Source organism: Miniopterus natalensis, chromosome 1 (assembly GCF_054644295.1).
Source record: "Miniopterus natalensis isolate mMinNat1 chromosome 1, mMinNat1.hap1, whole genome shotgun sequence".
Taxonomy (NCBI): domain Eukaryota; kingdom Metazoa; phylum Chordata; class Mammalia; order Chiroptera; family Miniopteridae; genus Miniopterus; species Miniopterus natalensis.
In genome coordinates, this window is record NC_142081.1 from 1,579,447 (window position 1) to 1,606,030 (window position 26,584).

Here is a 26,584-nt window from a genome sequence, read left to right on the forward strand (position 1 = left end):
CAGGGCTGGGAGGGCGCTGGGAACGACGGCTGGCGGGTGATGGAAATATCTTAACACTGGACCACGGTTAGAATTTCCTGACCTCGTAAATCTGCTGAAGTCACGAAGGGAGAGCTTAGGTATATAAACTGCCCCCAGAGGGCTGATGTGGGGCCTGTTCGCCATGTGCTCTGCCCGGGTCCTAGGTGCTCTGTGGCGCGGGCCCACTTTTCCCTCCCTCTGCCCACCAGCTCCCCTACCTGCCAATCCAGCCCTCCCTCCCTTCCTCCACCTGTCCGTCCATTACCCATCCGCCCACATCCTCACAGCTGTCACAAGGGCCAGGCCCCACCACGGTCACCCACAGCTTCTGAGCACCACCCCCCCAATGCTGGGCCAGCTCTGTGATTTACTGGTCCACGTCCTCCAGCTTTTGGCCTTGGCAGCGTCCGTACACCAGCAGGCTGCCCCTCACTGGGCGGAGCAGTCAGGACCGGCAGGAGCCCCCGGGCAGGATCCTTCCAGTCCCTTGGCCTCCTCTCAGCCCAGAGGGGAAGCCCAGTCCCAGGACAGCAGGTGGATCTGTCTGTTGACAAGGCGCCAGGTCCAGGCTGTGGGGTGGGCAGGCCTGACGCCACCGCTGGGGCAGACACACCGGGGCAGGGCCAACTCCACGGGGTCCCCCGCCCCTGGGCTGAGCAAGGGGACCTTGTCCTGCCCAAAGCAGTACCCGCCAGCCTGCTTCTACCCAAGGCCCTCGGGTCCTGTTACCTGCCTACCTATCCCCAAAGGAGGGACCACAGAACAGCAGAAACGCAGTCACATATGTATGTATATATATATATTTAATCCTTACATAAGGACATTCTTTCCATTGCTTTTCAGAGAGAGTGGAAGGGAGAGAGAGAAACATCGATGTGAGAGACACATATCAATCGGTTGTCTCCCGCATGGACCCCAACTGGGGCTGGGGATCGAGCCTGCAACTGAGGTATGTGCTCCTGACCGGGAATCAAACCAGAGACCTTCAGTCCGTGGGCTGATGCTCTAAGCACTGAGCAACACCAGCCTGGGCTCAAACAATCATATTTTTGTTAAAATCACTCTGTTCCAGCCCAGCTGAACACACTGGGGGCAGAGCTGGGGAGTGAGAACTGCGGCATCGGGGGTCTCCAGCTCTGCCTGGCTCCCATGGCTTCGGAGAGGGGTCTCCAGAAGAATCTGGGCGCAGGTCACTGGAAAGTGGGTGCAAGCGTAGAGGCGCCGGGGGGATGCAGCCACCGGACTCTTCCCTGGGCGGCACCATGTGCATGCAGGGGCGCCATGGGCTTCAGCGAAGGGAACGCGAGGGCTGGGGGCCTGCGGCCGTCCAGAGGGTGCCAGGAGAGCTGGCCTGGTGCCTGTTGGGGACCCGGCCACAATGCCCCCAGAAGGTTTCGGAGCCAGTCCCTGGCTGGGTAAGGCACAGAGTTCCATTGTCCCAGGGCCCAGTCCCAGCCTGGCCCCGGACGCTCCCCCGGTCAGCAGCACGTCCAGCGGCCCACTGCTGCCCAGAGGCCAGCCTGCAGGCTCTGTCACTTGGCTTTGGGCTTGGGCCTGAGGCCTGCGGGGGAGACGGGAAATGAGGGTTAGGAGCAGTCTTGCTGGAGGTAGCGCCCGGGTGCCTGCGTCTGGGTCCCCAGGCCCCCGCTGTCTGTCACCACTGCCCAGTGGGCTGTGCTGTGCCCCTGGTCCACTCTGACCCAGGCCCTTTCTCTGGCAGCAGGGCTTCTCTAGGTGGAAGGTGCTGGCACGTGCCCACCTGTGGAGGCTGGGACTCACCTGAGGTGGATGGGGCCCTGCGTCTTACTCTCCTGTGTCTCAGGCCCAGGCTACACTGTCTACGCTTATGGGTCCCCACTGTCACCTCCTCTCCCTGGAACTTCCTCAGTCACATCTGCACCGGCCCTCACGCCGGACTCCTCCTGCCGGGTCCCTTTCCGGCTGAGGCCTGAGGGCACCTGAGCCCCCCCCCCCACCTGCACACCTCCCAGTTGGCCCAGCAGCCCCTGCCCATCCGAGGCCCTTGGTGCTCTCTGATCCAGGGGCCCTCCCTCCCAGTTCCTGCCAGCTCCCCACCCCCGCGGCCACCCTGGAGCCGGGTGCTGTCCCTGCGTGTCCTGAGAACCACTGCTCAGAAGACAGGGCAAGTGTGGCAGAAACAGACGGTCAGAAACCCCTGACCGTGGGTGCCCCGCCCACTTCCACTGCGGAGGGCCAGGGCAAATGGGCAGGGAGGGGGCGGAGGGATTGCTAACAGAGGGCACAGGAGGCAGCATGGGCCTGGAAGTGCCACTGTGACGACAGGGAGGGGTCACCCACACGGGAGACTCAGAATTGCAGGGGAGAAGGGGCTGTAGGACAGAAGCCAGCGTTCTGCAGCCACCAGGCAAACCGGGGGACGTTCACTCCCGGCACCACGCCGGGCTGTGCTCCAGTCAATGACACCTGACATCACCACCCTGCCAGGTGATCGCGGTTACTGTCACTAAGCACCGGACAAACTGCCCTCAGCTGTCCCATGAGGCTCTTGGTGGGACAATTGTCACAGGTGTAGAAATCCTGCACCAAACGCCATCAGGACCTGGGGGGACGGGGGAGATGGGACACACCCAAAGTGAAGGTGTTTCCCCCGATCGCAGTGCCACACAGGCAGAAAGAGGCTGGCGACGAAATCAACACCCACGAGGGTGTGACCAGGACACCTGGCTGGGAGGGACCGTCGCTGCCTGGCTGTGGGGACACAGGCCACCAGATACGAACAACTTTGCAAGTTTTTGCCATTCCAGGGTGAAGGGCAGGTGGTATTCATTTTAATCTCCTTGCAAACTTTCCGTTAGGGCCCAGCCGGCGTGGCTCAGCGGTTGAGCATTGACCTAGGATCCAGGAGATTGCGGTTTGATCCCGGTCGGGGCACATGCCCGGGTTGCCGGCTCCATCCCCAGTAAGGGGTATGCAGGAGGCAGCTGACCAATGATTTTCACCACTGATGTTTCTATCTCTCCCTCTCCCTTCCGCTCTCTGAAATCAATTTAAAAATATATATATATATATACACACACATATATATATAAAATTTCCTATCAGGTTGAAGTTTTTCCAAATAAAAAGCTGGGAAACAAAGACATGAGGTTGCTTCCTCGGGCCCTCAGCCATGGGGTTGGTGGGACCGGGAGGGCGCAGCTAACCCTGGCGCATGCGGACTGGGTGCCCCCACCTGGCCAGCAGTGACGGGGGAGCACAGCCCCGCACTGGGCACACTGATCTTGCGCTAGACAGTGGCCACAAACCCACAGACCATGCAGCCAAACCCACTCCCAAAGCCAGCACAGCAGCTGGGGCCACAAGCCAAATCTTGGCCCCTAAAGGACACGCCCAGCACTGCTGTAAAGGGCATATGGGTGACACCAGAGCACAACTCAGGGAATGACCAGGACCCACCCCAGAGCCGAGGAAAGTGTGACAGTGAGGACAACCTGTATGGAGAGGTGCACTCAACTGCACCCCTGCTCCCGGCTCCTCCGGAGCCTGCCGGACCTCACCTCTGCACCTGGGTCCTAACCAGGCCGTCAGGCAGCGTGAGGCTACGGCGCCGAGCGGACACTGGCTGCCTAAGCGTGGCTGGAGGCACACGGGGAACGGGTGGTCCTGACCGGGTGGGGGATGGGGGTTCCCTGCACTGGGTGTCCCTCACTCGGCACAGGCCAGGACGCAGCAGGCACCCAGCCTGTCTGTGTGGCTGCAACTGTGAGCCTCCCTGGCAGCATCAAAGACCCTGCCTGTCCTGCACACAGGACATGGGGTTGGTGCCTGCATCTCAGCAGACCCACTCCCTGTCTCCGGGACCCAGCCTCCAGGGAGAGGGTGCCACAGACCCCACTGAGGGGGTGCGGTCTGCTCGTCCCTGGCAGCCTATCCTTGGCACCGTCCTGTCCCTCACTGCCTCCCTGTGGACATTGGTGGCCAGCACCAGGGCCACAGGAGGGCTTGAGTGTGTCCTGTGGACAAACCCAGAGTAAAGGTGTCACCCTGGGGGAAACAGGGTGGAGGTGTCAGTAAAGCCAAGGATTAGGTGGGGTTAGGGACAAGCAGCCTCAGCCTGTCCTACCAGGCTCAGGCCAACAGCCCCCCTCCCACAGGCCCTGGAACCTTGCTTCCAGAGGACACCCAAGTGGGCCCTGTCCATCCCACCCTCTCAAGGCCTGTCTGCCCAGCGGGCAGCTCCGAGGTTGCACCTGCCCCAGCAGAGAAGGCACCAGCTAAGCAAAGCATGGCTCCCACCCTCCCAGAGAGGGTGGGGACGCTGGGGCCAGGTGAGCCCCACTACAAGCGGCATAGGATGGCAGACGCTTGCTGAGGCCTGGGCGGCTGCAGGGAAGCCGGGTTAGTGTCTGGGAGGGCCGGGCAGGCCCGTCCCCACCGCCACCACCACTGTTAGTGCAGGGCGCCAGGCCGAGGACCTACCTTACTGGATCACACAGAATCTTTTTGTTTTATTACCGTCAGAGTCAGGGGCAAGCTCTGCTTTCAAATAAAAGAAATGAACTCAACCAGTGATCACTCCCCAGCATCCTGAATGTGGAGCGGGGCTGCGTGGACCCTGAGCCAAGATGCAGCCGTGCCCCGGCCCCCCACCCCGCACCGGGCAGCCTCCCTGGTGCAGGCAGTGTGGGCAGGAGTTAGTGGGTTAGGGTGCAGCGATGCGGGCGGTGGCCCCCAAAGCTGACTCCTCTCCTGCAGGGCTCAGGCCACCCCGGGAATTACCGGCTCTTGGGGGCAAGGGGGACCTCTGGCTGCAGAGAGAGGCCCAGGGTCCTGGCACGGTACGGAGGAGCCTGACCACACGCCGGAGCCCGGAGCCTGGCGTTCTGTGTGACTCGCCCACCCAGGTCCTGCTGGGGATACAGTGACAGGAGGCCCCACGCTACCTTCCTGGATCCGTGATGGGCGCTTCTTCTTTCGCCTGCCTGACCCCTTTGAGGCCCGGCCCTGGGATCTGGGGAGGGTGCCAGATCCCGAGGAGTCAGTCACCGAATCCTCGAAGGACCTGTCCAGGGACGTGTCCAGGGCAGAATCTTGGGCCGTGTCTTCCTTGTCTTGGTCCCCTCCAGGGCCCACGGCGGGAAGGCCGGCTCCTCGGCTGTGGGCAGCTGTGTCCTCCAGCCCCTCTCCTGTGCTGTCAGCTTCGGCCTGGCAGATGCCCCAGGGGGCTGTGGGGTCCTCAGTGTCCTGGCTCGAACCCAGGGCCCCAGGGGGCTTGTCACTGGAGAACTGGAGGGGCTTCAGGGCCCGAGTGTCCCCTAGCACCACTGGCCAGGCCACTGCAGAGGTCTGGGGACTCGGGGGGTCCTCCGTGGACAGGAAGTCACTGGCATCGACGTACCAGGAGGACCGCCTCCCCTGGGGCTGGGGGCCCTCCTCCTCCGACGGGTCTCCAGCAGGCTTCGGGCTGGGGAGGGTGGCATCCACGAGGTCCCAGTCCTGGGGCTGCTTGGCTGGTACCTTGTCAAGACCAGGCCCAGAGGCGGGGCAACTGGTGCCTCCCACGGGGCCTCCTGCAGGGTCACTGGAGGCCACTGTGGATGGAGTACAGGTAGGTGGAGGGTAGGGTACCCTCCCAGCCATTCTGATGGCACCCTGCTCAGGATAAGCCCGAGCAGGGGGCCTCCCTCCATCTCAGCTTCTACCCGAATGCCCCCCACCCCTGGGAGTCTTCCCTGGTGGCCTCCAAGCGTTGGTTCCCACAGGTCAGGCCCGGCCTTAGTGTCCTCAGTCTGTCCACAAGGGAACTTAGCCCCAGGGGCATCTCTCAACAGGCCCTTTAGTCCCATCTCTCCTGCCCACCCCAGGGGCTGGACAGATGGCTGTCACATTAGCAGAGACACATGGAAACGTCAGGGCAGGTGGCCTCTCTAGCCCCACCTCATGGCTGTCCCCTATCTCAGGCCAGCAGGGGAGATGAGAGGGCTCCCTTGAGAGATCAGGGAGGGCTTCCTGGAGGAAGATGTTGGGCCAAAAGGATGGCACAGGCAGGGAATGGCAGAAAGAGAACTGTGAAGAGGCAGGTGAGGGTCTCACCAGGTGCTTTGTCCCTCGGGGGGTCTGCAGCGGCCACCCTGCTGCCCCCTTCTCCATCTCCTCGGCCACGGGCCGTCTTCCGCAGCTGGAAGCCCTTCCTGATGTCGGCCAGCAGCGCGTCGATGACACACACCTCCTCCTGTTTCTTGCCTCCTTTCCTGACTGAGAAGCCCCGGGACCCTCAGGGACGTGGTTCCCAGGGTTCCCAGGGCCCACCCACCCGGTGGCCTAGGGAGATGACCCACAGCGGGTTGGGTGGCCCTGCAAGACTGAGGAGGGAGCGCCACCGTCCTCCCGCCCGGGCCTCACCAGGCTTCCCGTCCTCGCCCCGCGGCCTCTGAGCCTCTTCTTCCGCCAGCTGCCGCTTCCTCTTCTCCGCTTTGGCCGCCTGCTCCTGCCGGTCCCTGTTCTCCTGCGGGTAGACACGGAGCCCGTGGCCCCAGCCCTTGCTCACCCCACCCGTGCCTGTCCCGCCCGCGGCCAGCCGGGGGCCATGGGACCCCGCTCCAGCCCACCTTCAGGGCGCGGATGAAGAGGTCCCGGAAGGTCTTCATGGTGCTGAACGTGTCCTCCAGGGACAGCTGCTGGGCGTCCTCGCACAGGTAGTTGGCCAACTCCAGCTTCTTCTGCTCGATGTCCTTGAACACCTCCTCCAGCTCCTGGGAGGCCTCGATGCTGGCCTGGGGGCACGGGGCACAGTCAAGGCCCTGTGAGGGCCCACGGTGGGTGCCACCCACTATCAGAGGCAGACAGTCTGACCTGGAGCCTCAAGCGGGGCCCATGGATGCAAGAGGGTGATGGCCACTGGCACAGGCCTGCAGACAGTGGTCTCTGTGCAGGGCCAGGGCTCCCGGTGCAGCGGACCCTAGGATCAGGGGCGGCTCCTCGCGTGCAGGACCCAGCATGGGTCCCTCACTCTGCCCTCCACCCCATGCTCACCGGCCCCACCCAGCCTGCTCTTCTCCGTAATGGACACCAGGTCTGGCAGACACAGGATACCTGAGGGGCTGCCTCCCTGGAGATCACATTCAGCACCAGGAAGATCCACCCCCCAGGGCCCTGCCACCCGCACTTACCTGGAGGCGCTGGGCGTATTGCTCCCGCACCTCGGGGTCGGAGGACGACACCTTCCGCTCCATCTCCAGGAGCTTCTTCAGGTTGCTGCTGGACTCCGAGTGGATGATCTCAACGTTGATCCTAAAGGCCAAGCGGGGTCAGGTGACAGCTGACGTCCAGCCTAGCTGGACAGCAGGGTCCTCGCCCTGCACACCCCAGGCTGCCAGGAGCACGTCTGAGCTCTGGGAGGGACCGAGCAGTGTGGGGTGAGGTGCTCTGAGAGCAGGGGCTGGGCCTGCATTGCTAGGACCAGAGGACCTTCCATCCACAGCAGGGGACCTTGGAGCTGGACAGCCCGGTTGCACCCCCAGAGACGTCCCCTCCCTCCAGACCTTGAGACTCCACAAATGTGCCCCTCCTCCTGGGCGTCAGGTCCCCTGTCTATACCGTGGTGGTACAGCCTTGCTCAGAGGTCAGCCTTTAAAGAGGCTACGTTAGACTAGCCCCCAGCTTGACCACTGCCAGGTCATTCCCTGCATCTTCTAGGCCTCCCGCTGTTCCTCTAAGCCACACGGGGACAGGCCGCGGTGGACACGAGGTCCTGTCCCAAGGAGAAGTGAGTGTGCTGTTGGGGGGTGGTTCCTGGGGAACCCGGGGTTGTGCTGCAGCCCTGAGACCTGGCCTGGTCCAGCCACCTCACTGGCAGGGACCAGAGGAGGAGCCTGGCTCAGGTGAGCTGCCAGGGGCAGGAGGCACCTACCCTGCTGCCTGGGAGGGCTGCTCCAGGTCCTGGGGCAGCTGCAGGAGGTCTGGGTGGGTCTTCTCCACCTCCTGCAACAGGGAGATAGCTGTGGCCACCGCCTGGCCCTGGGGATGCCCCAGCCCATCCCTCTGCTGGCCCCCAGCCCCAAGCAGCTAAGGGCCACGCCCTTCTAAAAGGCCTTGGAACTATGGGCCTCCCACCCTTCCCCTGGGCCTGGAGGGGAGCTGGAGGAGGGGTGGGGGAGACGGGGTTTCACTGGGGGGCTCCCAAAAGGGGCTGAGTGGGGTGGCTGGGGACACACAGTAGAGAGGCACCAGCCGCGTGGGCTGCGCCCACCAGCCCACCTCCAGCACGTGGTGCAGCAGCGTCACACGGCTCTGCTGGGACTTGGTCTCGGTGAGCTTCAGCAGCGTGCTGATCTTGAAGCCGTCGGCGTTCCCTGTGTGGCTGCCCTGTGGGGGACAGGAGTGAGTCTCCCGGCCTCTTGGCGGGGGGTGGGGGGCAAGGGTGGCCAGAGTGCAGCCACTCACGTAGTTGAGGAAGTTCCCGATCCTCAGGATCAGCTGGCAGAAGACGGGCAGCTGGCGGCTGGTGAGCAGGCCTGCAGGAGGGAAGGGCTTGCTCAGAGGGGTGCGCAGAGGGCAGCCGGAGCCCCCTCCCAGGCAAGCTGGGGGCTCTGGGAGCGGGTCCCCAGCAGTGCTCGCTGACCCTCACAACCCGGGGCAGATGGCCAGTGCCCCATTCCCTGGGTGAGGAGCGCTGAGCAGAATCTTCCAGAACCCGTGGCTTCCCTGGTCTGTGTGTGCATGAGTCTGTGTGTACACAAGTGGTCTGAGAGGTGAGGAAGGTCAGCACCCACGGGCGCTCTCAGGGACGGTCTAGACGTTGGAGCCCAGGGCTGGATGGGTTCCCCACCCGCGCTGCCCCCAGGGCTCCGGGCCCCACTCACTCTCGCAGGCGGTGAGCAGCAGCTGGGCCTTGGGCCGCACCATGTCCAGCACCACAGCGGTGCCCTCACACAGCAGCATGCACTCGACCCGCAGCTGGTAGCTAGGTGGCAGAGCAGGTGGTCAGGGCCGAGGCCTGGCACCCTCTGCCCTGGGCCCACAGCGCGGGGGCCAAGGCCTGAGACTCCACTCGGCACAGAGCTGGGGGTCCCACCCCTGTCCCTGTTCCACGTCACACTCCTGGGCTGGGCCCCAGGGGCAGATTCAGCAGGATGGGGTGGGGGTGGGACCCAGGAAGGGCCGTGTCAGACCCGTACCCAGTCCCAGGGATGCCCAATTGCCAACCTGTGGGGCATCCCTCCTTCTTAGAATGGCCAGATTCTGGGCTGGGGTCTCTCAGGGAGGCACAGGGCTCTGTCCACCCCCTCCCCACGTTGTTGACACTACAGGTCCCCTTGAGAGGCCCCATGATTGAGGGTGCCTGAGTGAGGTGGGCATGGATCCTGGGGATGGTCCGCATGGCCCCGCTCTGTCCTTCAGGGCTGGGCCCAGCTCCCTCCCTGTCCCTCCCCGGGCAGGCAGCTGAGCTCACCAGGGGATGCCCAGCAGGAGGAGGTAGAACTGGTCAGCGCTGGCCAGCTTGGCTTGGTCTTCCGTGAATGAACGTAGGTTTTCGATCTGTAGGGAGGAGGCCCACATGTGGAGTTCCAGCTTCTGCTCCCCACCAAGAAACCCCTTAGACTGTCTGGTGGCTTCGCCCGCTCACATCTGGGTATATCGGGTGCAGTGGGGCCAGCCTCTCCACCTCCCCCCAGGAGCCCCGGGCAGGGCTGCCGTCCCATCCCGCTGACCTCGTGCTTTTCAGGAAGGAGCTTGAGGAGCTGCTTGAGCACCTCCACATCAAACTTGGTGGTGTCCCCTGCACGGATCATAGCAGTGACTTCCTCGTTGGAGCTGGAGGGGGTGAGAAGATGGGCAGAGGTGGGTTGGGGGGTGGAAAAGAGACCCTGCCAGTTAGGTGGGGACAGCCCTTGGATCATGACACCTCTGTTGGTCACACCAGGGGCTCCTCCCACATTCATGAGGTTGGGGCGCACAGAGAAGGTGAGCCACCTGCCCGGGTCACACAGCAACGAGGCTGGGGCTGAATAACCCATGCTCCATTGGCCAGAGCACCCTCTGCCTCCCCTTCTGGGTGACTGCTCAAGGCACAGGAGGATGGCTCAGCTGCAAACTCAGTGGGCTCCGTGCAGGGGCCAGTGCTCGACCTGCAGGGAAGAACTGGGGGCTGGGAGGGCCAGGTCCTCACTCTGGCTTGGCAACCACCTGTCTGTGGACTTGGGGGGTGGTCCCAGCTGCTCTCTGGGTCTTTTTACCCAGGGGCTCTGGACTGGGGTCTCCAGGGCCCCCAGTTGGGACAGTCCATGGCTATTATCCCACTGTCTCTGGCCTGAGACGGGATGTGCACTTCCCAGGGGCAGCCTGCAGAGGGCACAGCCGAGCCAAGATGAACAGCTGGGGGAGGCTGGGGCCCCGTGACCAGGAAGGGGGGCTCGATCTCTAGCTCACCACTTGAACTGCTTCAGAAAGATGTTGAGGTTCAGGCTCTTCTTGGAGTCCAGGAAAGTGATCTGGAAAACACCCTGCCCGTCAGCTGGTCCCTGGAAGGCAGCATGGGGGCGAAGGGGGACACTCCCCAAACCCAGGTCCCACCTCCTTGGGCTCCTTCCTGGGCGGGGCCGCTGCTGGCTCCTTGGGCTTGGCCACAGGGAAGGAGAAGAGCTGCTCGATGCTGGAGAAGTCAGGCTCCACCACCTCGGCACTCAGGGAGCTCAGCGAGGCCCACATGGAGCTGTGCTCTGCAGGTAAGGGCCAGCGAGGCTCACACCTCCCCTGGCCTTGCGCCTGTCCAGGCAGGTAGGCGACCTGGCCTCTAGCTGGCCGTGGCCGTGACCTTTTCTGAGCACAGGACCCTGGCCCCCAGGATGACAAGCACCCAGGGGCCTGAACAGTGCAGGGGCTGAGGCGTCAGACACACGCCAGCTTCAAAGGTGTGTAGGAGTAGAGTCCTCGCAGGTGACCTCTGATGCATTCCTGCCCCCTGCCCCCACCCCAGGCCACCCAGGGGCTGAACCCAGAGCAGAGACAGACCGCCCTGGCCCAGGGGGGCCCAGATATGAGCACACCTGCTACAGGCACCACCTGCCACTCTCCCCAGCAGGGCCCAGTCTGCCCCAAGAGGGAAGCCACCAATGGGGTGGGGTCCTCACCTTGTGCCACGTGGGACGGCAGCTTCTGCCAGTTCAGCTTCTTCATGCGCCGTGTGGGTGGGTTTACCTGCCGGTGGCTGGGGACCCAGGTGGAGCCCAGGCTGTGACCCACCTGGGGCACAATGACCTCCTCTACGCAATCCACAGCCCGGGGGCCAGAGAAGCCTGGCAGGGGTGGGGGTGGGGGTGGGCACCCCATGCCCGGGAGTGGTGGAGGGGGTGGGGGGAATGAGGTCCCCAAGCCTGGCAGGGGTGGGGGTGGGGGTGGGCACCCCATGCCTGGGAGGGGTGGAGGTGCAGGAGGTAGGGTCCCACTAGGGCCAGGCAATGGGGGTGGTGGAGGGGGTGGGGGGAACGAGGTCCCCAGGGGTAGGGGTAGGGGTGGTGGGGGTGGAGGAGGTGGGGGTGGGGGGACCGAGGTCACTGGGCCTGGCAGGGGTGGGGGTAGTGGGGGAGGGGGAGGGGGCCCAGCAGTGGAGCTGGGGAGGGTGGACTCCAGCAGGGGTGGGGTGGGCGTCTGCTGCTCCAGGGCTGTGGGTTGCTTGCTGCTCGAGCTCTGGACACTGACAGTGTACAGGCCGGTGAGGGTCACTGCTGGCTGCTGGCCCTCCACACCTGCCTTTGGGGTGCCCATGTTTTGGGGGGAGCTGCTGTTCCAACTCTGGCCTAGGTCAGCCTGGACACTCTTGTGGGCCTTGTCCAGGGAGCTGGGGCGGGGCCGCCCCTTGATGGACACGAGCCGCTCGACCATCTCCTCCAGGGTGCATTCCTGGGCTGCAGTGGGGACGACTGGGATCAGGGCAGAGGGCCAGAGGAGGCAGGCAGGCGGGGGCGGAGGGAAAGGTGTGGCCCCCTCCCTCAGGTGGGGGCAGGTTAGGGGTCAAGGATGGGTACCTCCCACGATCTGAGAGCCCAGAGTGTGCCCACTAGGCTGGGTCAGGAAGGGGCTGTGGGCAGGGTCACTCACTGTTGCTGGCCAGGAGCACGGCCCGGTTCACCAGGCCCTCCAGGGCCTCCCAGAGCAGCTGGCTGGAGCGGAGGCCGGGCTCCAGGTAAAGGAGGCCCTGCAGCACCGACAGCAGCTGGGCAGACACCGGGGAGCAGCTCACCTGGGCGGGCGGAGTGGGATCAGCAGCCACCCCCTCCCTGGGGTGGGCTGACACCCACCCGCCTGTTCGCCTGAAGTGTCCATGCCACGACCACCCGATGCCTCTCAGGGGCCCTGGTGATGAGCCTGCGCCGGGGTTCCCGAGTGACAGCCCAGTGATGCTTGGGGCCAGACAGCTCTCTGGGTTGGGGCTGCCCTGTGCATTTGGGACGTTTAGCAGCATCCCTGCCCACTTGTGCCAACCCCAAAGTCTCCAGACGTTTCTGGAGGGCCCCTGGGGACACTTGCCCTGGTCTGAGAACCACTGGCTGCAGGGAGGGACAGTGGCCCCAGCCAGCGAAGCTTGAGCTGGACCAGAACTCAGCCTCCTGGTTCTGAAGTCCCTTCATTCCACCTGAGGGGGGCCAGCCCGTTGGGCCCAGGACAGTACAGCCAGCTCTGGGCAGCCCTGGCCTCGGCCCCGTATTCCTGGTCCTACGGCCTCCTGGTCCTGCCATCCCCGGGCCGCCCACTCCAGGCCCCTCCCATTCCCAGCCCCAGATCCCTAGCTGCTCCGGAGCTGGCTCCAGATGTGGTTCCACTGCCCAGTGGCGAGGCTGGGCCAGGGCAGGGGGGCGCCCACCTTGTGGAACAGGCAGTCGAAGACCTCCTGGTGGCTGTTCATGTCGACGCCTCCGCACACCTGCAGCAGCTCCTCCTCGTCCTCCGCCTTGGCCTCGTCGAAGGCCTCGAGCTGGATCAGCAGGTCCGCGTCCTCCAGGTCCCTGCGACAGGAAGGACCGGGCAGCTGAGCCCAGAGCTCCCACCAGCCTCCCCCGACCCTGGACAGACACAGGGACAACCAAGCAGGGCCCGTGGCCGTTGTAGCCAGGGGGCAGCTGAGGTCTGTGCGGCTGGGTTCTCTGGTCGGGGCAGAGGCTCACAGGATGGATTCGAGGAGGGTGGCACCAAGACCATACCTGATGGGGCGGGGGGCTGGGACGTGACTGGAAGGGGGGGCTTCCGCCAGAGCAGCAGAGCCTGAGTGTTCATTGGGCCCAGGACCTGCCAGTCATCTCAGTCTGGCCGATGAGCTGCACCCTCAGCAGCAGGGCAACCCCTCTCAGCACCCCAAAGACCTCTGTTGGAGGCCAGTTCAGCACCAGTCACACCAGCCTCACCTCTTCTTCCTTGGGTCCCCCCACCCCAAGCTGATGCCCTGGAGAGTGGTCCTGATGAGGCCTCAGATGGGGGTTCTCAGCTACGTGGGTTCCCAGGTACCCAATTAAATTTGAATTTCAGATAAACAATGAATGATTTTTAGCATAAGTCCGTCCCATGCAACACCTGGGATATACTTATACTACAACAACGCTGTCATCTACAGTTTAACTGCTGTCCTGTACTGTATCTGGCAACCCCAGCTTTAAGGGCAGCTGCCAAGCCCCTGGGTGGGGAAATTCCAGAGCAGCTCATCCAGCAGGGCAAGGGAAGGATGGCTGGATTCTTGCTGGGACCCGGGGCCCCCTGCCCACCGAGGGGCACTGCATGGGACCCAAAGGGGAGGTGGCGAGGCTCTAGGAGCAGCAGGTGGGGACTCACCGAAGCCGCGTGAGAATGTCCAGCAGCTGCAGCCCTGGGGAGGGACAGACAGGGTCAGCCGGAGGGGCCTCCATCTTTCAGTTACCTGACGCCTTCCCCTGGGTTCACTCCTGACACCCAGAGCACCCAGCTGTGGAGTGGGAGGGGACTCTGCCATTCCCACGGGACACCATAGACATGAAGCTCAGAGGGAGATATTTTGTTGGACACTCAGTGGTGCCCGTCAAAGGGTCACTGTCACAACTGCTGGGGGCTGGGACTGGGGGTCAGGATCCTGCCTCGAACTGAGAGCCTCCGGGGCTAACATCCAGGGGTTCCGAAGGCCTCTGTCCACAGAAGGGAGCAGGTGGGGGTGGGAGGCTTCCATGGCCCATAACAGAGCCTTCTGTTGGGGCCTGGGGTTGGGGGGTGGTCGGGGGCGCTCGGGACATCTCCCTGAGGTCAGCGCAGGCCGGGCTCACCGATGAACTCGCTGCGCAGCTGGGTGCGGGTGCGCAGGTCCTCGGGACCCAGGATGATGGCGTTGATCACACTGAGCAGGGTGACCACGTAGGGCGCGTTGTCACTGCTGGACAGCTCGGTCATGATGACGCTGAAGCGGTACTGCTGGCTGCACACCGTCTGCGGGGTGGGGGCGTCAGCCTGCACCCCGGACCCTGCCCAGGCCCAGCCACCCGCCACTCACCTTGTAATGGTCCAGGGCGTCCAGGGTCAGGGCGTGGCCCTCAGGCGAGTAGATGCACAGGGCAGCCAGCAGCTCAAACACCTGCATCTTCACCATCACATTGGAAGTGTCCAGAGCTGTCGAGGGCGAGAGGGGTCTCAGTGGGGCCCAGGCGTCCAGGGCAGGCCTCCCCCTCAGCCCGTCCCCCACCTGTGCCTGCCTCTGCCCAGAACTGCCACACTTCAGCTGGAAAAGTGGGCGGTAGGCAAACACTGGGGGGCACTCTGCACTGACCCCTCCCGGACCACAGGCAGACTCAGGCAGCTGGAACCGCCCCTTAGTTCCGCAAGGCCCTGGCTGGCTCTGGGCCCTGGGCCCCACTGGCACACCTCCCCTGGGCAGAGCCTGTGTCATCCACAAACTCAGTACCCACTGCCTCCCGCCTCATCCCCTGCGCTGGGAAAGTTTCGGAGATGTCCCTTGGTTGGCCCTGCTGAGAGCAAGTCACAAAGAACTTTCCTGACGGGCACGACCAGGCCCAGACTGGGTCAGACAGGAACGAGGTGACCACTATCTCGCTCATCCACACGGACACCCACCTGTCACTGCCCATCCCCGGAGCCCAAGCAGGAAGGACTTGGTCGCTGCCACAGAGTAGCAAGCATGGTGGACAAGGGACACAGTGACCTCTGTCTGCCAAGGGTCATCTGGGGTCTCTCCCAGATGCCTGGGAAACTTTCTGAGGAGGTGACAGTGAGCTGGGATTTAAAGGGCGAGCAGGACTTTGCAGACTCGAAGCCCAGAGCAGCGTGACGCGGAGGCAGAGACGGGCCTGCCTTCAAGAAGCCGCAGGTGGCAGGGGCAGGGGCAGGGGCAGGGTGGTGGGGGAGCAGACGAGAATGACGCTGTTGCAGGTGCTGGCCAGACCTGAAGGGCGCCGGCTGGCTAAGGGTGAGGGGCTCAGAGCCAGGCGGAGGGTAGGGTCACTCAAGCGGACTTTTGTTTTTGTCCCAGGTGACTCCAGCTGCCACAGTGTGGATGGGAGCCTGGAGGCTGGAGACCAGGGAGGGGTGGAGCCTGAAGCAGCAAAGGGCTGGGTGGAGAATGGAGGCAAAGTCATAGAACAAAGGGGGCATCTAGGTGCAGCTGGTGAGGGACCAGGGCTCCAAGGTGTCCTGGGGTGTGTGTGTGTGTGTCTGACTTGGGGCAAATGGGAAACTGGTGCCTACTCCAGGAAGCCCTCCCTGCTTGCCCAGCCAAACTGTCTCCTCCTGTGGGCCCAGCCCTCCCACCGCCTTCCACAGCCTGGAGCCTCATACTGAGTCGCTAAGGTGTCTGTCCTGGCCTGCCTCCCCCCGGCGCCCTGCACGGCTCACCCTGCGAGAGCTGGCGCACGTAGGCCTGGTTGCTGAGGATGTACTCCATGCCCTGCTGCGAGTTCATGACGGCACGCACGCAGCTGACGCAGGTGAGCTGCAGCAGGGCGTCGGAGATGCGGGCCACACCGCGGCCCGACAGGCGCGCCAGGGCCTCGAGCAGCAAGTCCAGGCCGCTCTGCTCCAGGAACTGCACCATCCAGCCGCCGTCGCTGCCCTCCAGCCGCTTGCGCAGGCCCGAGTAGTTGACCACGGACGGCATCTGCAGCAGCCGGATGCAGAGCTCCGGGTCCGCGTTCTCCAGGTTGGCCTCGGTGGGGTCGGAGTCCTGCGGGCCCAGCTTCTCCTTCAGGGCCGCCCACTTGCGCTGAGCGCCTTCCTTCACCGACATCTTGTCGAACTGCGGGGCCGGACGGAGGTGGGGTCAGCAAACCCAGCCCGGCAGCGTCCTCCGCTCCGGATCCCCACCCGCCAGAGTCACAGCGCTTCCCGGTGCCACCTGCAGCACCGGGTGCTGGCTCCCGTGCCAGGGGCTCCTGCCAGAGGAGGCAGCAGCCCTGCTGTGAGTGCCATGACCTCAGGACAGCCCCAGGGGCCACACCACTGACCCAGTGGTGACAATGCAACCGGATGTTGTATCTGGGACGCCCTTACCTCACCTCCAGGGCACTTCCCTTGTCCAGTGGCTGGGTCAGATGGGCACAATGGATGGGTGGGGTGAATCCGGACCCTGGGCACTCCCAGGCTGCCCGAAGAGCATGAGTGTGACCGGGAGGAGGGTGGACTTGAGGGTCATGCCCAATGCCCATCCAACTCTGGGCAAGACCAGGGCCCCGTGGGGGAGCAGCCCTGCCACGCCCTGGCTTCTGTGGGCCTGTCTGTCAACCTGTGTGCAGGTGGAGAGCTGGGTGTCCCCCAGGCCCTCAGCACGTGGATTCTGCTGCATCCTGACCCCCTCCCAGAAGATCCTCCCAACACACGCCTCTGTGTCATCGCCACACCCACCAGGCCCCCTCCCTGGAGCCCTTGGCGGTGACGCTGTCCTCAACCACAGCCCCTGGGGACCGGCCCCGAAGGCTAGGGGCGGCCCACGCTCTCCTGCAACCATGTATGGCTCGGGTCTTATATTTAGTGCCTGAGACAGGCAGTGTGGAGCCGCTGGGAGAGAACCCGAGGGACGGGGCACAGCAACGCCGCTGCGCCTCACTCCCAGGGCCCGGCCTCGGCACTGCCCACCGGACCCTCAGCCGCGCCCCTCCCCCTGCCCGAGGCAAGCGGTGTACACTCTACAGGAGGGGAGACGGAGGTGGCACCCAGAGAAGCCAGGTCACGCGCCCACCACCCCAGAGTTGGGAACGGCAGACCCAAGTGAGACTGGACCCTAGGAGGGGACCCGGAACCGGCGAGGCCACCCCAACTTTACCCGGTAACTCAGAGGGGAGACTCCAGGGGCCATCTGAGGTCATACTGGATTCAGAGGCTGAGCCCAGCTGCCTGTTCCCCTCCCAGAGGCCCCGCTGCCCCCTGCCTTGGTGAGGGTCCTGGGTGTCCTCCCTTGAGCTTCCGGAGCCCACCCATGGGCCTGCTGGGAGCACAGAGCACAGCCTGTGGGCACCTGGCATTTCAGCCGCCCCTCCTGTTTGCCGTGGGTCCACGCCGGGAGGCAGCCCCTCATCCTCCCACCTGGCCAACTGCCCTTCGGGACCCTGGGGTCCTCCCAGGAGGCAGCCTGGCTGAGGGGCAGAGAGGGCTCGGCCGACCTGCATGTGTGCCCAGCTCTGGCCCTTGCCAACAGACCCTGACCAGGTCACTGCCCTGTCTGAGCCTCAGTTTCCTCACCCACACCTCTAGCAACATCAGCCTTCTGGGAGCACCTTGACAGGCATCAAAGGGGGTGTCGGGGTGCTCATAACCCCTCCCCCAGGGCCCGAAGCCCTGAGCCCTCCCTGTGACTCTGTGGTCTCGCCGACCCTCCCAGGCCCAGCCCTCTCGGCCCCCGCACTGTCCACTCACCCAGATGCGCAAGACCTTCCGGCCACCTCTGCCCACCCACCCCAGGCCCTGCCTCGGGCCGCCCCTCCCGCTCTCCTGGCTCCTCATCACTGCTGACTGCTGGGCCACCCGGCTGCCGGCTGCAGCCCGGTCCCTCCCGGGCAGCTTCTTGGTGGCAGGGAATGAGACCGCGCCCAGCACCATGAAAAGTGGGGCAGACGGGCCTCAGCATATGCACGGCCACCCCCTTGGGTGCTGCTGCTTAAAGAGGCGCCCAGAACTGGCCCTCCCCTTCCCGCTTCCATTGGCCCGAGTCCCTGTTCCTTTGGCACTGGCTGAGTGGACAGAGAACTCTCCCAGGCCAGGCCTCTGGCATCCCAAGTGTCCTGTCCAGCCAAGAGCCCCAGGGGTCCCTGGATGCAGAAACACCAGAGCCAGCCAGCGTCGCCTACACCAGCCCTCCCGGTACTGCCCAGTGGCCCCTGTCCCCGGGGCCATGGGCTCACTCCCCAGAAAGACCCCACTTATGGGGCCCCTTTGGTCTGTGGGGCAGAAGGTGACCAATCCCAAGCCGGAGAGCGCACACAGGCTCCACTGGTTGCGGTCTGGTGTGGACGGGGTGTCCAGAGATCAGCTGGGGACCCAGTGGCTAGGCAGGGGCAGCTTTTCTCCCACTGTGATGCCCCCCGGGCAGGTCCTGGGCAGAGCACGTGTCCCAGAAGTGTTCCAACTGGTTTTCGGGGCGAGAGACTGAATATAGAAATGGACCAAGGCCAGACAGCATATAAGGATAGAACTCTGACCCGGAGCCCGCCCCGGAAGCGGGTCCCTCATCTGCAGGAACCAGCCCAGGAAGCAGCTGCTCCAGTGGGACCTGCAGGAAATCAGACGTCCATCTCGAGGGGCAGCCCAGGAAGCAACAGGCAGGTTCCAGAATTCTGTCCCCACTTCCAGCTTAGGACCCACCAGGGAAAGTCAAATGTGCTCCCCAAGCAATCACAGGGGACACCCTGCTTCTTATGGGCTGCCCAGATTCCCTAGCCCCCCTCAGGGCACCCCTTTTGTCAATTTATTACCTATCAACATGTAAAATGCAATGCATATATATTGCATGCGTATGTTATATACGTACATGATGTTATATGTATGTAGTAACAATTAGCATGTGCACACATAATAACACTACAAAGCTCCTTCACTCTCCTGCCTGCCCCGGGCACCCACCGCGAGCAGTGCTGGTGGCAGACTCCGGGCTGCCTGCCTTCTGGGTGGCGGGGAGCAGGGCTGAGTGGAGGGAGCACGAACTGGCCCCGGGCAGGCCTCGGGCACCCTGCACCCTGCGTGTACTGTTCTCAGGGGCAGGGCCTGGGGGACGCTATTCCTGACAACACCCGGCCAGCCTGGGAGGCAGCACCTTGGAAGGAGGGGCCTCATTCCTGCGCTCCTGGCTGTGCCCCCAGGAAGTGCCCATCTCTGCTCTCCATCTGTAAAGTGTCTTAGAGGGTGGCAGCAGGGTTCCACTTGGAGAACTGGGCCAGTGGGCAGTGAGTGCTCAGGGACACTCGGCTGCAGTAATAAGTCTGTGGATGCCTGTCCCTCCACCCTCGGGCCCTGCCCAGCCCAGTCCTGCCCTGCCCAGCCTTCGGGCTGTGTCCTGCTCCCATCTAGGCCTGGCGCCAAGACCGGGCGGGGCTGGGACCTTCCAGGGCTCACTCTCACGGGGTGGGGTGGGGTGGGGCAGAGGGGGGCTCCTGGGAGGGCAGGGCAACAGCAAAGAACTGTGCTCTGTGTCCTCAGCACTCCCGCAGCGGGGGGGGGCGGGGGGGGCGGGCCTGCGCAGGAATTCACATCCGCAGAGCTTTTTTTTAACCCTCCCCCAGAATATTTTTCCCGTTGCTTTTTCAGAGCGAGTGGGAGAGTGGGAGAGAGAGAGAGAGAAACATCCATGTGAGACAGACACATCCAGTGGTGCAACCGAGGTCGGTGCCCTCGGCCAGGATTGAACCCGGGGCCCTGTGTCCACCCGCAGACGCTCTAACCACTGAGCAAACCGGCCAGGCCTCGCAGAGCTTTTTGCAGCCAGCTTCTCTGGCTGAAGCCAACACAGCAGGGCCATCTGGGGCTCCCAGGGTCTACGTACACTGCAGCGCAGGCCAGCTGAAAGGTCAGGGGCGCCTCAGCACCCCATCTGCCGGCTAGGCTGTGCCCCCCCCCCCGCACCAATGCAGCCACGGGGAGGGGCTTTGGTAGATGAAGGCCCTGAAGCTCTGACATTAGTGGGATCACTGGCTTTTTTCTACCAATAACGTGGGGTTTCCACTGGGGTGGGGTCATGCCTTCCCCTTCAGTCTCGGAGTCCTGAAGGTAGAGTCTCCCTCAGAGCCGTTCCGGGGTCACCCGCTGACCTGGCTGTCCTGAGGCGAGGGCTGAGTAAATGAGACAGAGGCTGCCCTGAGAGCCTAGAGAAGGAACACTGGTCCATGGGCCTCTTGGCCACCTCCTGGGACACCTGTCTGCCTTCCTGCTCATGCCTGGACGGGCTGGCATGCAGCGCCTCCACCTGGGCGCCACGTGCCTGGGCAGCTGCTAGGACTCACGAGAAGCCACCACCCTGCCTGGTTGTCTATCAAGTTGAGTGTGTGTGTGTGTGTGTGTGGGGGGGGGGGCAGGGTCAAAGCTGCCCCCACTCCCAGGCTTCAGAGACCAGATGGAGAAACTGAGCCACAGAGGGTGAGGCTCTGAGGCTGGCACCTGGCACCAAGCTCTGTCCTGGGCACAGGCCCATTGCGTTTTGAGCAGTGTGGTGGGGTTGGGAAGCACAGACTGGGAGCCAGGGCCGGCACCCTTGGGAAGGGGGGTGTCGTCTTCTATCCCTGGATCCCTGCCAACACTGGCAGAGGGGCTCAGGGAACCCAGGGGTGGGGGCCAGGGCAGGCTCGGGCTGGGGACACGGGCATCTGTGAGCGAGGCTGGCTGGCTGCCTGGGCTGGGAGGCAGCCTCTGGGTGGCCCTGCCAGCGTGAGCACAGTGACTGGGGTGCTTCTGGGCCCAGAGTCAGCGGGGGCGGGTGCAAAGAGTGAGCTTGTCTTCCCTGGGTGGGCGGGTAAGATGGCAGGAGCGGGATTCCGGAACGGGGAGGCAGGGGTTGCCACACTGTATTTTTAGCTCCTCTGAGAACCCAAAATTTTCCACTGCTTGGCAACCCTTGGATGGCGTTCCTAGAAGCTCTCTGGAGCCCAGGGGCAGCCCAGGCCCTGAGGGCTGAGGGGAGGCCCCGAGGGCAGAGACCGCCCTCCCATGACTCTGTTTCCCTCTCTCCCCACAAACTCGGCTCCCTCTAGCCTCCAGCACCTGTGTCATCTTCCCCACCAGGCTACGAGCCCTCTCGAGACCTCGCTGACCTCTCAGGTCACCAGGGAGCAAAGGGCAGAGCCAGGAGCTGGGTCTCCATGGCACTGTAGCAAAGCGTTGGTGCCCTCCACCCACGGAGAGTGGAGAGGGGCAGGGAGCTGGCTGGCTGGGCCCAGAGCTGGGGACATTGCTGGCCAGGGAGCCAGGCCACGGCTTAGCCCACTGTGTCCCCAGGATCTGGGGGCAAGTCTGAGTGACGTCAGACACGCTGTACCCAGGCCTGGCCCGGCCACATCCCCCACGGACCCCGCCCTCCTGGGTTAGGAACAGAAGTGGGTGGAAGGCACAGAGAGGGTGGACAAAGGACTGGGGCAAACAGGAAGCGCCTGCTGGAGGGGGGTGGGCAGTGCCACCTCAGGCAGGCCTGTGCAGGGGTAAGCTGGGCTCTGAGTTTGCTGGGAAGGGGCTGGGGTGGCCTGGGAGAGCCCCCTCCTGCAGTGGCTAGCCCAGCTCTGCTGTGGGAGGACAGGAAGGGTGGAGGTGCCCTCGCCAGGAAGCCTGGCTTTCGCTTCCACCTGCACTGAGGCTGGCATCAACCGTCTGCTCTCGCCTCCCACTGTCACCAGAGGGGCCTCATTCTCCGAAGCTGCACAAAGGGCAGGGCCAATGGCGAGGTCCCAGGGGGCCTGGCCACCTCGGACACTCTCAGGGCAGAGCTTGGGAGCCTGAGGCTGGGAGCACCAGCGCTGGGGAGCCACACGGGGGCCAAAGATGACAGTGGCCACTGGCGCCTGCTGTGCCTGAGTCAGTTCGATAGCAGACGCTGGAGGGAGTGGTCTGTACAGACCTGTGGTTAGGGGCTGGGCAGGGGGAGGGACCTGGCAGGTCCACAGTGGGAAGCGTTTGAAGCAGCCACAGCTTCCACCCGCAGGGCTCTGAGGATGCGGCAGGGACACCACGACCTGGGTTCCCTCTCCCAAGACCAGAGGCAGCTCTGCAATGCTTCCCCCAGGAGGCCCGGTATCCTTCCCTGGTCCCCCTGCAACCCCCAAAAAAGGCCTCCTCAGGCCTGGGAGGACCCTCAGAGCTCAGGGAAGAGGAACTGGCCCGAGACAGGCTCTGATGAGTGTGCTAGTCCAGGCTCAGGGTGCTGGGGTGGGACCTGAAGGCTGCCCATTGTCACCCTGGTGGTCCTGCCCCCAGTACTGTCTTGTGTCCCAGCTCCAAGCCGCCTGGCCCCAGAGCAGAGAAAACAAAGCAGCAGATTGAGGGTGGAGGAGGGGCCACAGCCTGCACAACCTGGCAGTGCCAGGGGCTGTGGCCAGGGCGGGAGGGGGGGTGGGGGCTAGGAAGAGCTCAGGTTCTGGGTCAGACCAGGCTCTGCAGGCCCTGGTTCCATCCTCAAATGGGGCTGAGCATGTCCATGCTGACCCCACCCCTGCCCCCAGGCTGCTGGGCCCACGTGGGGCTGGGATACACCACCAGGAGCCTGACCCAGCCAGGAGCCTGACCCAACCGGGCCAGCAAGATCCTCGGCGTCTGGGCGCCCAGGGAGCTGCGCCCATTCCAGACTCACTTTTCTCATCTGTAAAATGGTGATGAGATGTTCTATCCCAGGGAGCCTGAGTTGGCTGAGCCAACATCACCAGCAAGGCCCCTCCCTGGCTGCTCCCCCACCTCCTCTCAAAGGGGGCCTCCTGGGTCCCGGGGATGGGTGTTTGTCCTGGCCGCCCTACCATCACTCTGCCACCACCTGCAGGCACCCCTCATTCCTCTGCCCCCACCTCCATGGCCCACCCCCTAAGTGGGGGCAAACTAGATGTACCAGGCGGGCAGGGTGCCCTCAAAGTGGGCAGGATCCCATCTGAGCACCCAGGGCTCCATTCTCAGGCCACTCAGGGCTGTGCACGTGCCCCGGCGGTGAAGAGCAGATGTCTGCCTCCCTGCCTCTGTGCGCGGGTGGAAGAGCGGAGCTGTAGTTGGAGCAGAAACGGGACCAGGGACATGGATGGCGGGGGAGGCAGGCTGCACATTGAGGCCACATCCCAGGGGTGGGGGACCAGGCACAGATGGTGAGACCAAGGCACGCTCACACAGCTGGCCAGCGTCCACCAGCACCTGGCAAGGGTCGAGATAAAGCCCAGGGCCGGGCAGACCCAGGCCTTCTGGGTCTCCCTGCGGGGGGGGGGGGCATTGGCTGGGCACAGGAGTTGGGGCTCAGCCCACAGCAGCTGAGTGCAGACTTGGGGGCTGTGCAGGGACACCACCCCAGGGCTGTGTGGCTGGGACTGGACGCCTGGCCTTCCCCTCCCTGCCCACCGTGCCCTTGGCTGTCCTCCACACGACTCTTCCATGTGAGGTTTTCAGTGAGAAATGGGGAGCAGAGTCTGCCTCCACCTCCCGGGCGGGTCTCCCATCCCTGGAGGTCTCCCCTCAACGGCCCTAGTCAGCCTGGCCTCCCAGGAGCGCTGGCCATGCACCCCTCCCCAGGAGGCCTCTGCCTTCCCTGTGGGCTCAGCCCAGGCCCAGCCTCATGGGAGCTGGTGCCCCTCAGCCCAACCCCCCACCCTTCCTTCCCACTTGGGCTCCCAGGATAGGCGGACAGCCCGGGCCTGCAAGTGCTCTGCCAGTTCTCACCCTGATCCTCAGGAAAGCGCCTTCTGTATGCCTAGTGTGACACATACCGTCCTCTGGCCCAGTTGCAAAAGCCTACGCACAGTAGGGGCTTTATAAATGCCTCTTGCCAGACAGCGGCACTGATTTTGTAACCCGGCCCCCCAGGCCTTAGTTTCTCTATCTGTGAAACGTGATAATCACGGTTCCCAAACCTCACCGGGCAGGAATCTCACCAGGCGGGCATGAGGGCGGGGGCCAAGGCAGATGGGCAGGCTGGTTCATTCATTCCTTCATCCACCCACCCACTCAGCATTGGACCCTGCTCAGGGCACCGAGTGGGAGTGCAGACGGGGACAGACCAGGCTCGGGGGCGAGGCACACCTGGCAGAGGGGCAGCCCTGTTTGATCACACCTTGGGAAGTGGCTGTAAGAGGACCAGTGGCAGTGAGCCCTCTGGGAGGACAGGCCCTCCTGCCCCCTCCCTGTCTGGCCATGGGGATGGAGCTCCTTCACCAGGGTGGTCTCTCTATGTGCTGGGCAGGTGGGACAGCTGTGTCAACAGACCCAGGCTGCCCTAGGACTCAGCTGCCTCGTGTTCAGAGGAGGATCCTCCTTACTAGGACGAGGCTGGCAGGCACGGGGGCCACACGGTTGGGTCCTGTTCTCACCTCCAGTGATGGGGAGCTCACCCCCTCCCATGCACTCTCTGCTTCTCAAAGGGCTGAAACCAGCCTGTCTCCCCTGGACACACTCCCGACCACTGACCTCCAACCTGAAACAGGTGCATGTGCCTTCCCCAATCCTCCGTGACCACTGGGACTTAAACCATGCAACTATTAGACACCTGTTGTGTGTAAGACTACAGTGGGGGGAGGGCTAGGCAGCGAGTAAGGCCTAATCCCTCAGACCGTGGGGGAACTGTCTCCCCGATCCTCCTCTGGGCACCCTCAAAAGCCAGGGGCTTGAACTGCCCTCCGGGTTCTGACGCAGGCCACCAGCCCACACGGAGGGGCTCACACCAGGTCGGTTGCATCGCGCCCTGCACCCACAGGCAGCACCCACAGTCACCAGCATCCCCCCGCAGCCTTTTTGAACCTGCTAACTTTTCCAACTTGAACAGCACTCTTTGATGGAGCCTATTTAAGGTAGGAGCTTCCAGGTCCCAGGATGTGAGGTGTGCGCAATTAGCTCCGACAGCCCGTCAGCACCTCCACGAAGTGGGGCCGCTCTGCTGTGAGGGAGCAGGGAGGGGGGCAGACAGGTGCCTGGGTGGTGGCAGAAGGGCAGCCACACCTGCTCGCCTCAGGGCACGACACCCAGCACGGCCCTTCTCCTGCTTGCCGCCGTGATGACCGGCCTGTCCATCAGCCCCGCGCAGGGGGCTTTTAGGAACTGATGGGAGGGCAGGGCCTGGTCAGTGGTCAGGGGGTGCCTACTGCACCAATGCTGACCTGGTGAGGGGTGGAGCGGTGAGAGGCCTCAGACCCAGACCTAGAATCTGTCATTGACATCAGCTCCTCCAGGGACTGCAGCACCCACTCCCTAAGGCCCCTGCCCTGGGTGGCACTGGGAAGGGCATTGGCTCTGAGTCCCTGCTTCCTCCACTGCAGGGTGACAGGGAGGAAGTCCACCCCTGACCCACTGTCCCCACCCTTCAGAGTGCAGGTGGGGAAACTGAGGCTTATAGAAGGGGAGTGTCCTGGCCAGGTCCAACTGCCAGAGGAAGCAGGGGGCGGGGCTGGCTGGAAGGAACCTCCCAGCTCAGGCTCCAGCAGGGATGTGCCCGACCTCTGGTGGTGTTTCCTACCCAGCCGGGGCAGGGTCACAGCCATTGATGTCACTCTGACTCCTGGTGTGTTTAGCCGGGGCACGGCAATACCCTGTGGTCACAAATGAAGTGGCCACCATGCAGCTTCAGCGGCCGGGCAGACACCCGGCCTGCGCTCCCCAGAGCAGCCGGGCGCTGCTAGAGGCACAGCTGGTCACCCTAGTTTTACTTCTGAGGTCTGGTCACTCCTGGGTTTCCTCGGGAAGGGGGTCCAGGGTGGGACTGGGGGAGCACAGGCCAGCCTGCCACCCCGCCTGCCAGTCCCACCCACGAAGGGCTGAGCGCGGCGCCTGGGTCGCTCCCCCGAGGCACCTGCGGGGGCCTAAGGGCTCCCCGTGCGCCCGCCTGCTCCGGGCAGCTGCCGGCCCCAGGCCTGCGCGCCTCGCCCGCGGCCCACCCGCGGCTGAAGTTTATTTTCCCAACCGCGTCTGATTCACGGTCAGGACGTGGCGGCCGCGGGGCGGGAAACTGGCGCCCGGGGCGCAGAGCGGGCGCACCCTCGACCCCGCCACCCGCGGGCAGCGCGCGTCCGAGGCTATCCGCGCCGGGGCTGCGGGCCCGGGGGCGCGGGGCGCGGGGCGGGGGAGCCCCGGGGTCCCGCCGCGAGCCGGGGTCCCGCCGCCCTGCGTCGCGGGGCTGCTTCTGGCCACCGGGGCGCGCACGTCGCTGTCCCTACCCCACTCCACGGCCCCAAGCGCCACCTCCCTCGCCCGACTCGGTTTCCCCGCGGCCACTGGGGGCCCGGAGCGCGCGCACTTACTGGGCGGGGCGGCGGCCGGGGCGCGGGGCGGCGGGAGCTCGGTCCGACGGGGTCGCGGCTGCGGGAAGCCGGCCCGCCGCGGGATCGGCGCGGCGCGGCGCGGTTCGGTTCGGCGCGGGCGGGGCGGGCGGGGCGGGCGGGGCGGGCGGGGCGGGGCGGGGCTCGGGAGGAAGCGG

At 64.4% G+C, this 26,584-nt stretch overlaps 1 protein-coding gene across 1 annotated transcript; it reads right to left on the bottom strand.

Annotated features, from left to right (window-relative positions):
- Positions 1-852: 852 nt before the first annotated feature.
- INF2 (inverted formin 2) lies at positions 853-26,481 on the bottom strand. Its single transcript, XM_087813646.1, has 22 exons — positions 26,409-26,481; positions 15,862-16,261; positions 14,507-14,622; positions 14,283-14,442; positions 13,822-13,855; positions 12,863-13,004; positions 12,100-12,241; positions 11,133-11,906; positions 10,576-10,721; positions 10,432-10,493; positions 9,714-9,816; positions 9,455-9,540; positions 8,865-8,965; positions 8,446-8,516; positions 8,260-8,367; positions 7,913-7,983; positions 7,173-7,293; positions 6,612-6,776; positions 6,406-6,508; positions 6,097-6,258; positions 4,947-5,594; positions 853-1,582 (listed from the first exon to the last, which is right to left on the bottom strand). Exons 2-22 carry the CDS (start codon positions 16,250-16,252, stop codon positions 1,554-1,556), a joined length of 3,735 nt encoding a protein of 1,244 aa, XP_087669772.1. The 5' UTR covers positions 16,253-16,261; positions 26,409-26,481; the 3' UTR covers positions 853-1,553.
- Positions 26,482-26,584: the final 103 nt, after the last annotated feature.

Bases quoted from the DNA above. Each gene is read 5' to 3' on its own strand.
- INF2 (XM_087813646.1), bottom strand. From the start codon at position 16,252: ATGTCGGTGAAGGAAGGCGCTCAGCGCAAGTGGGCGGCCCTGAAGGAG. The intron at 8,966-9,454 runs GTGAGCTCAGCT...TCTGCCACCTAG, and splicing joins CTCCTGCTGGGCATCCCCTG to CTACCAGCTGCGGGTCGAGT. The intron at 8,368-8,445 runs GTGAGTGGCTGC...TGTCCCCCACAG, and splicing joins TCGGGAACTTCCTCAACTAC to GGCAGCCACACAGGGAACGC.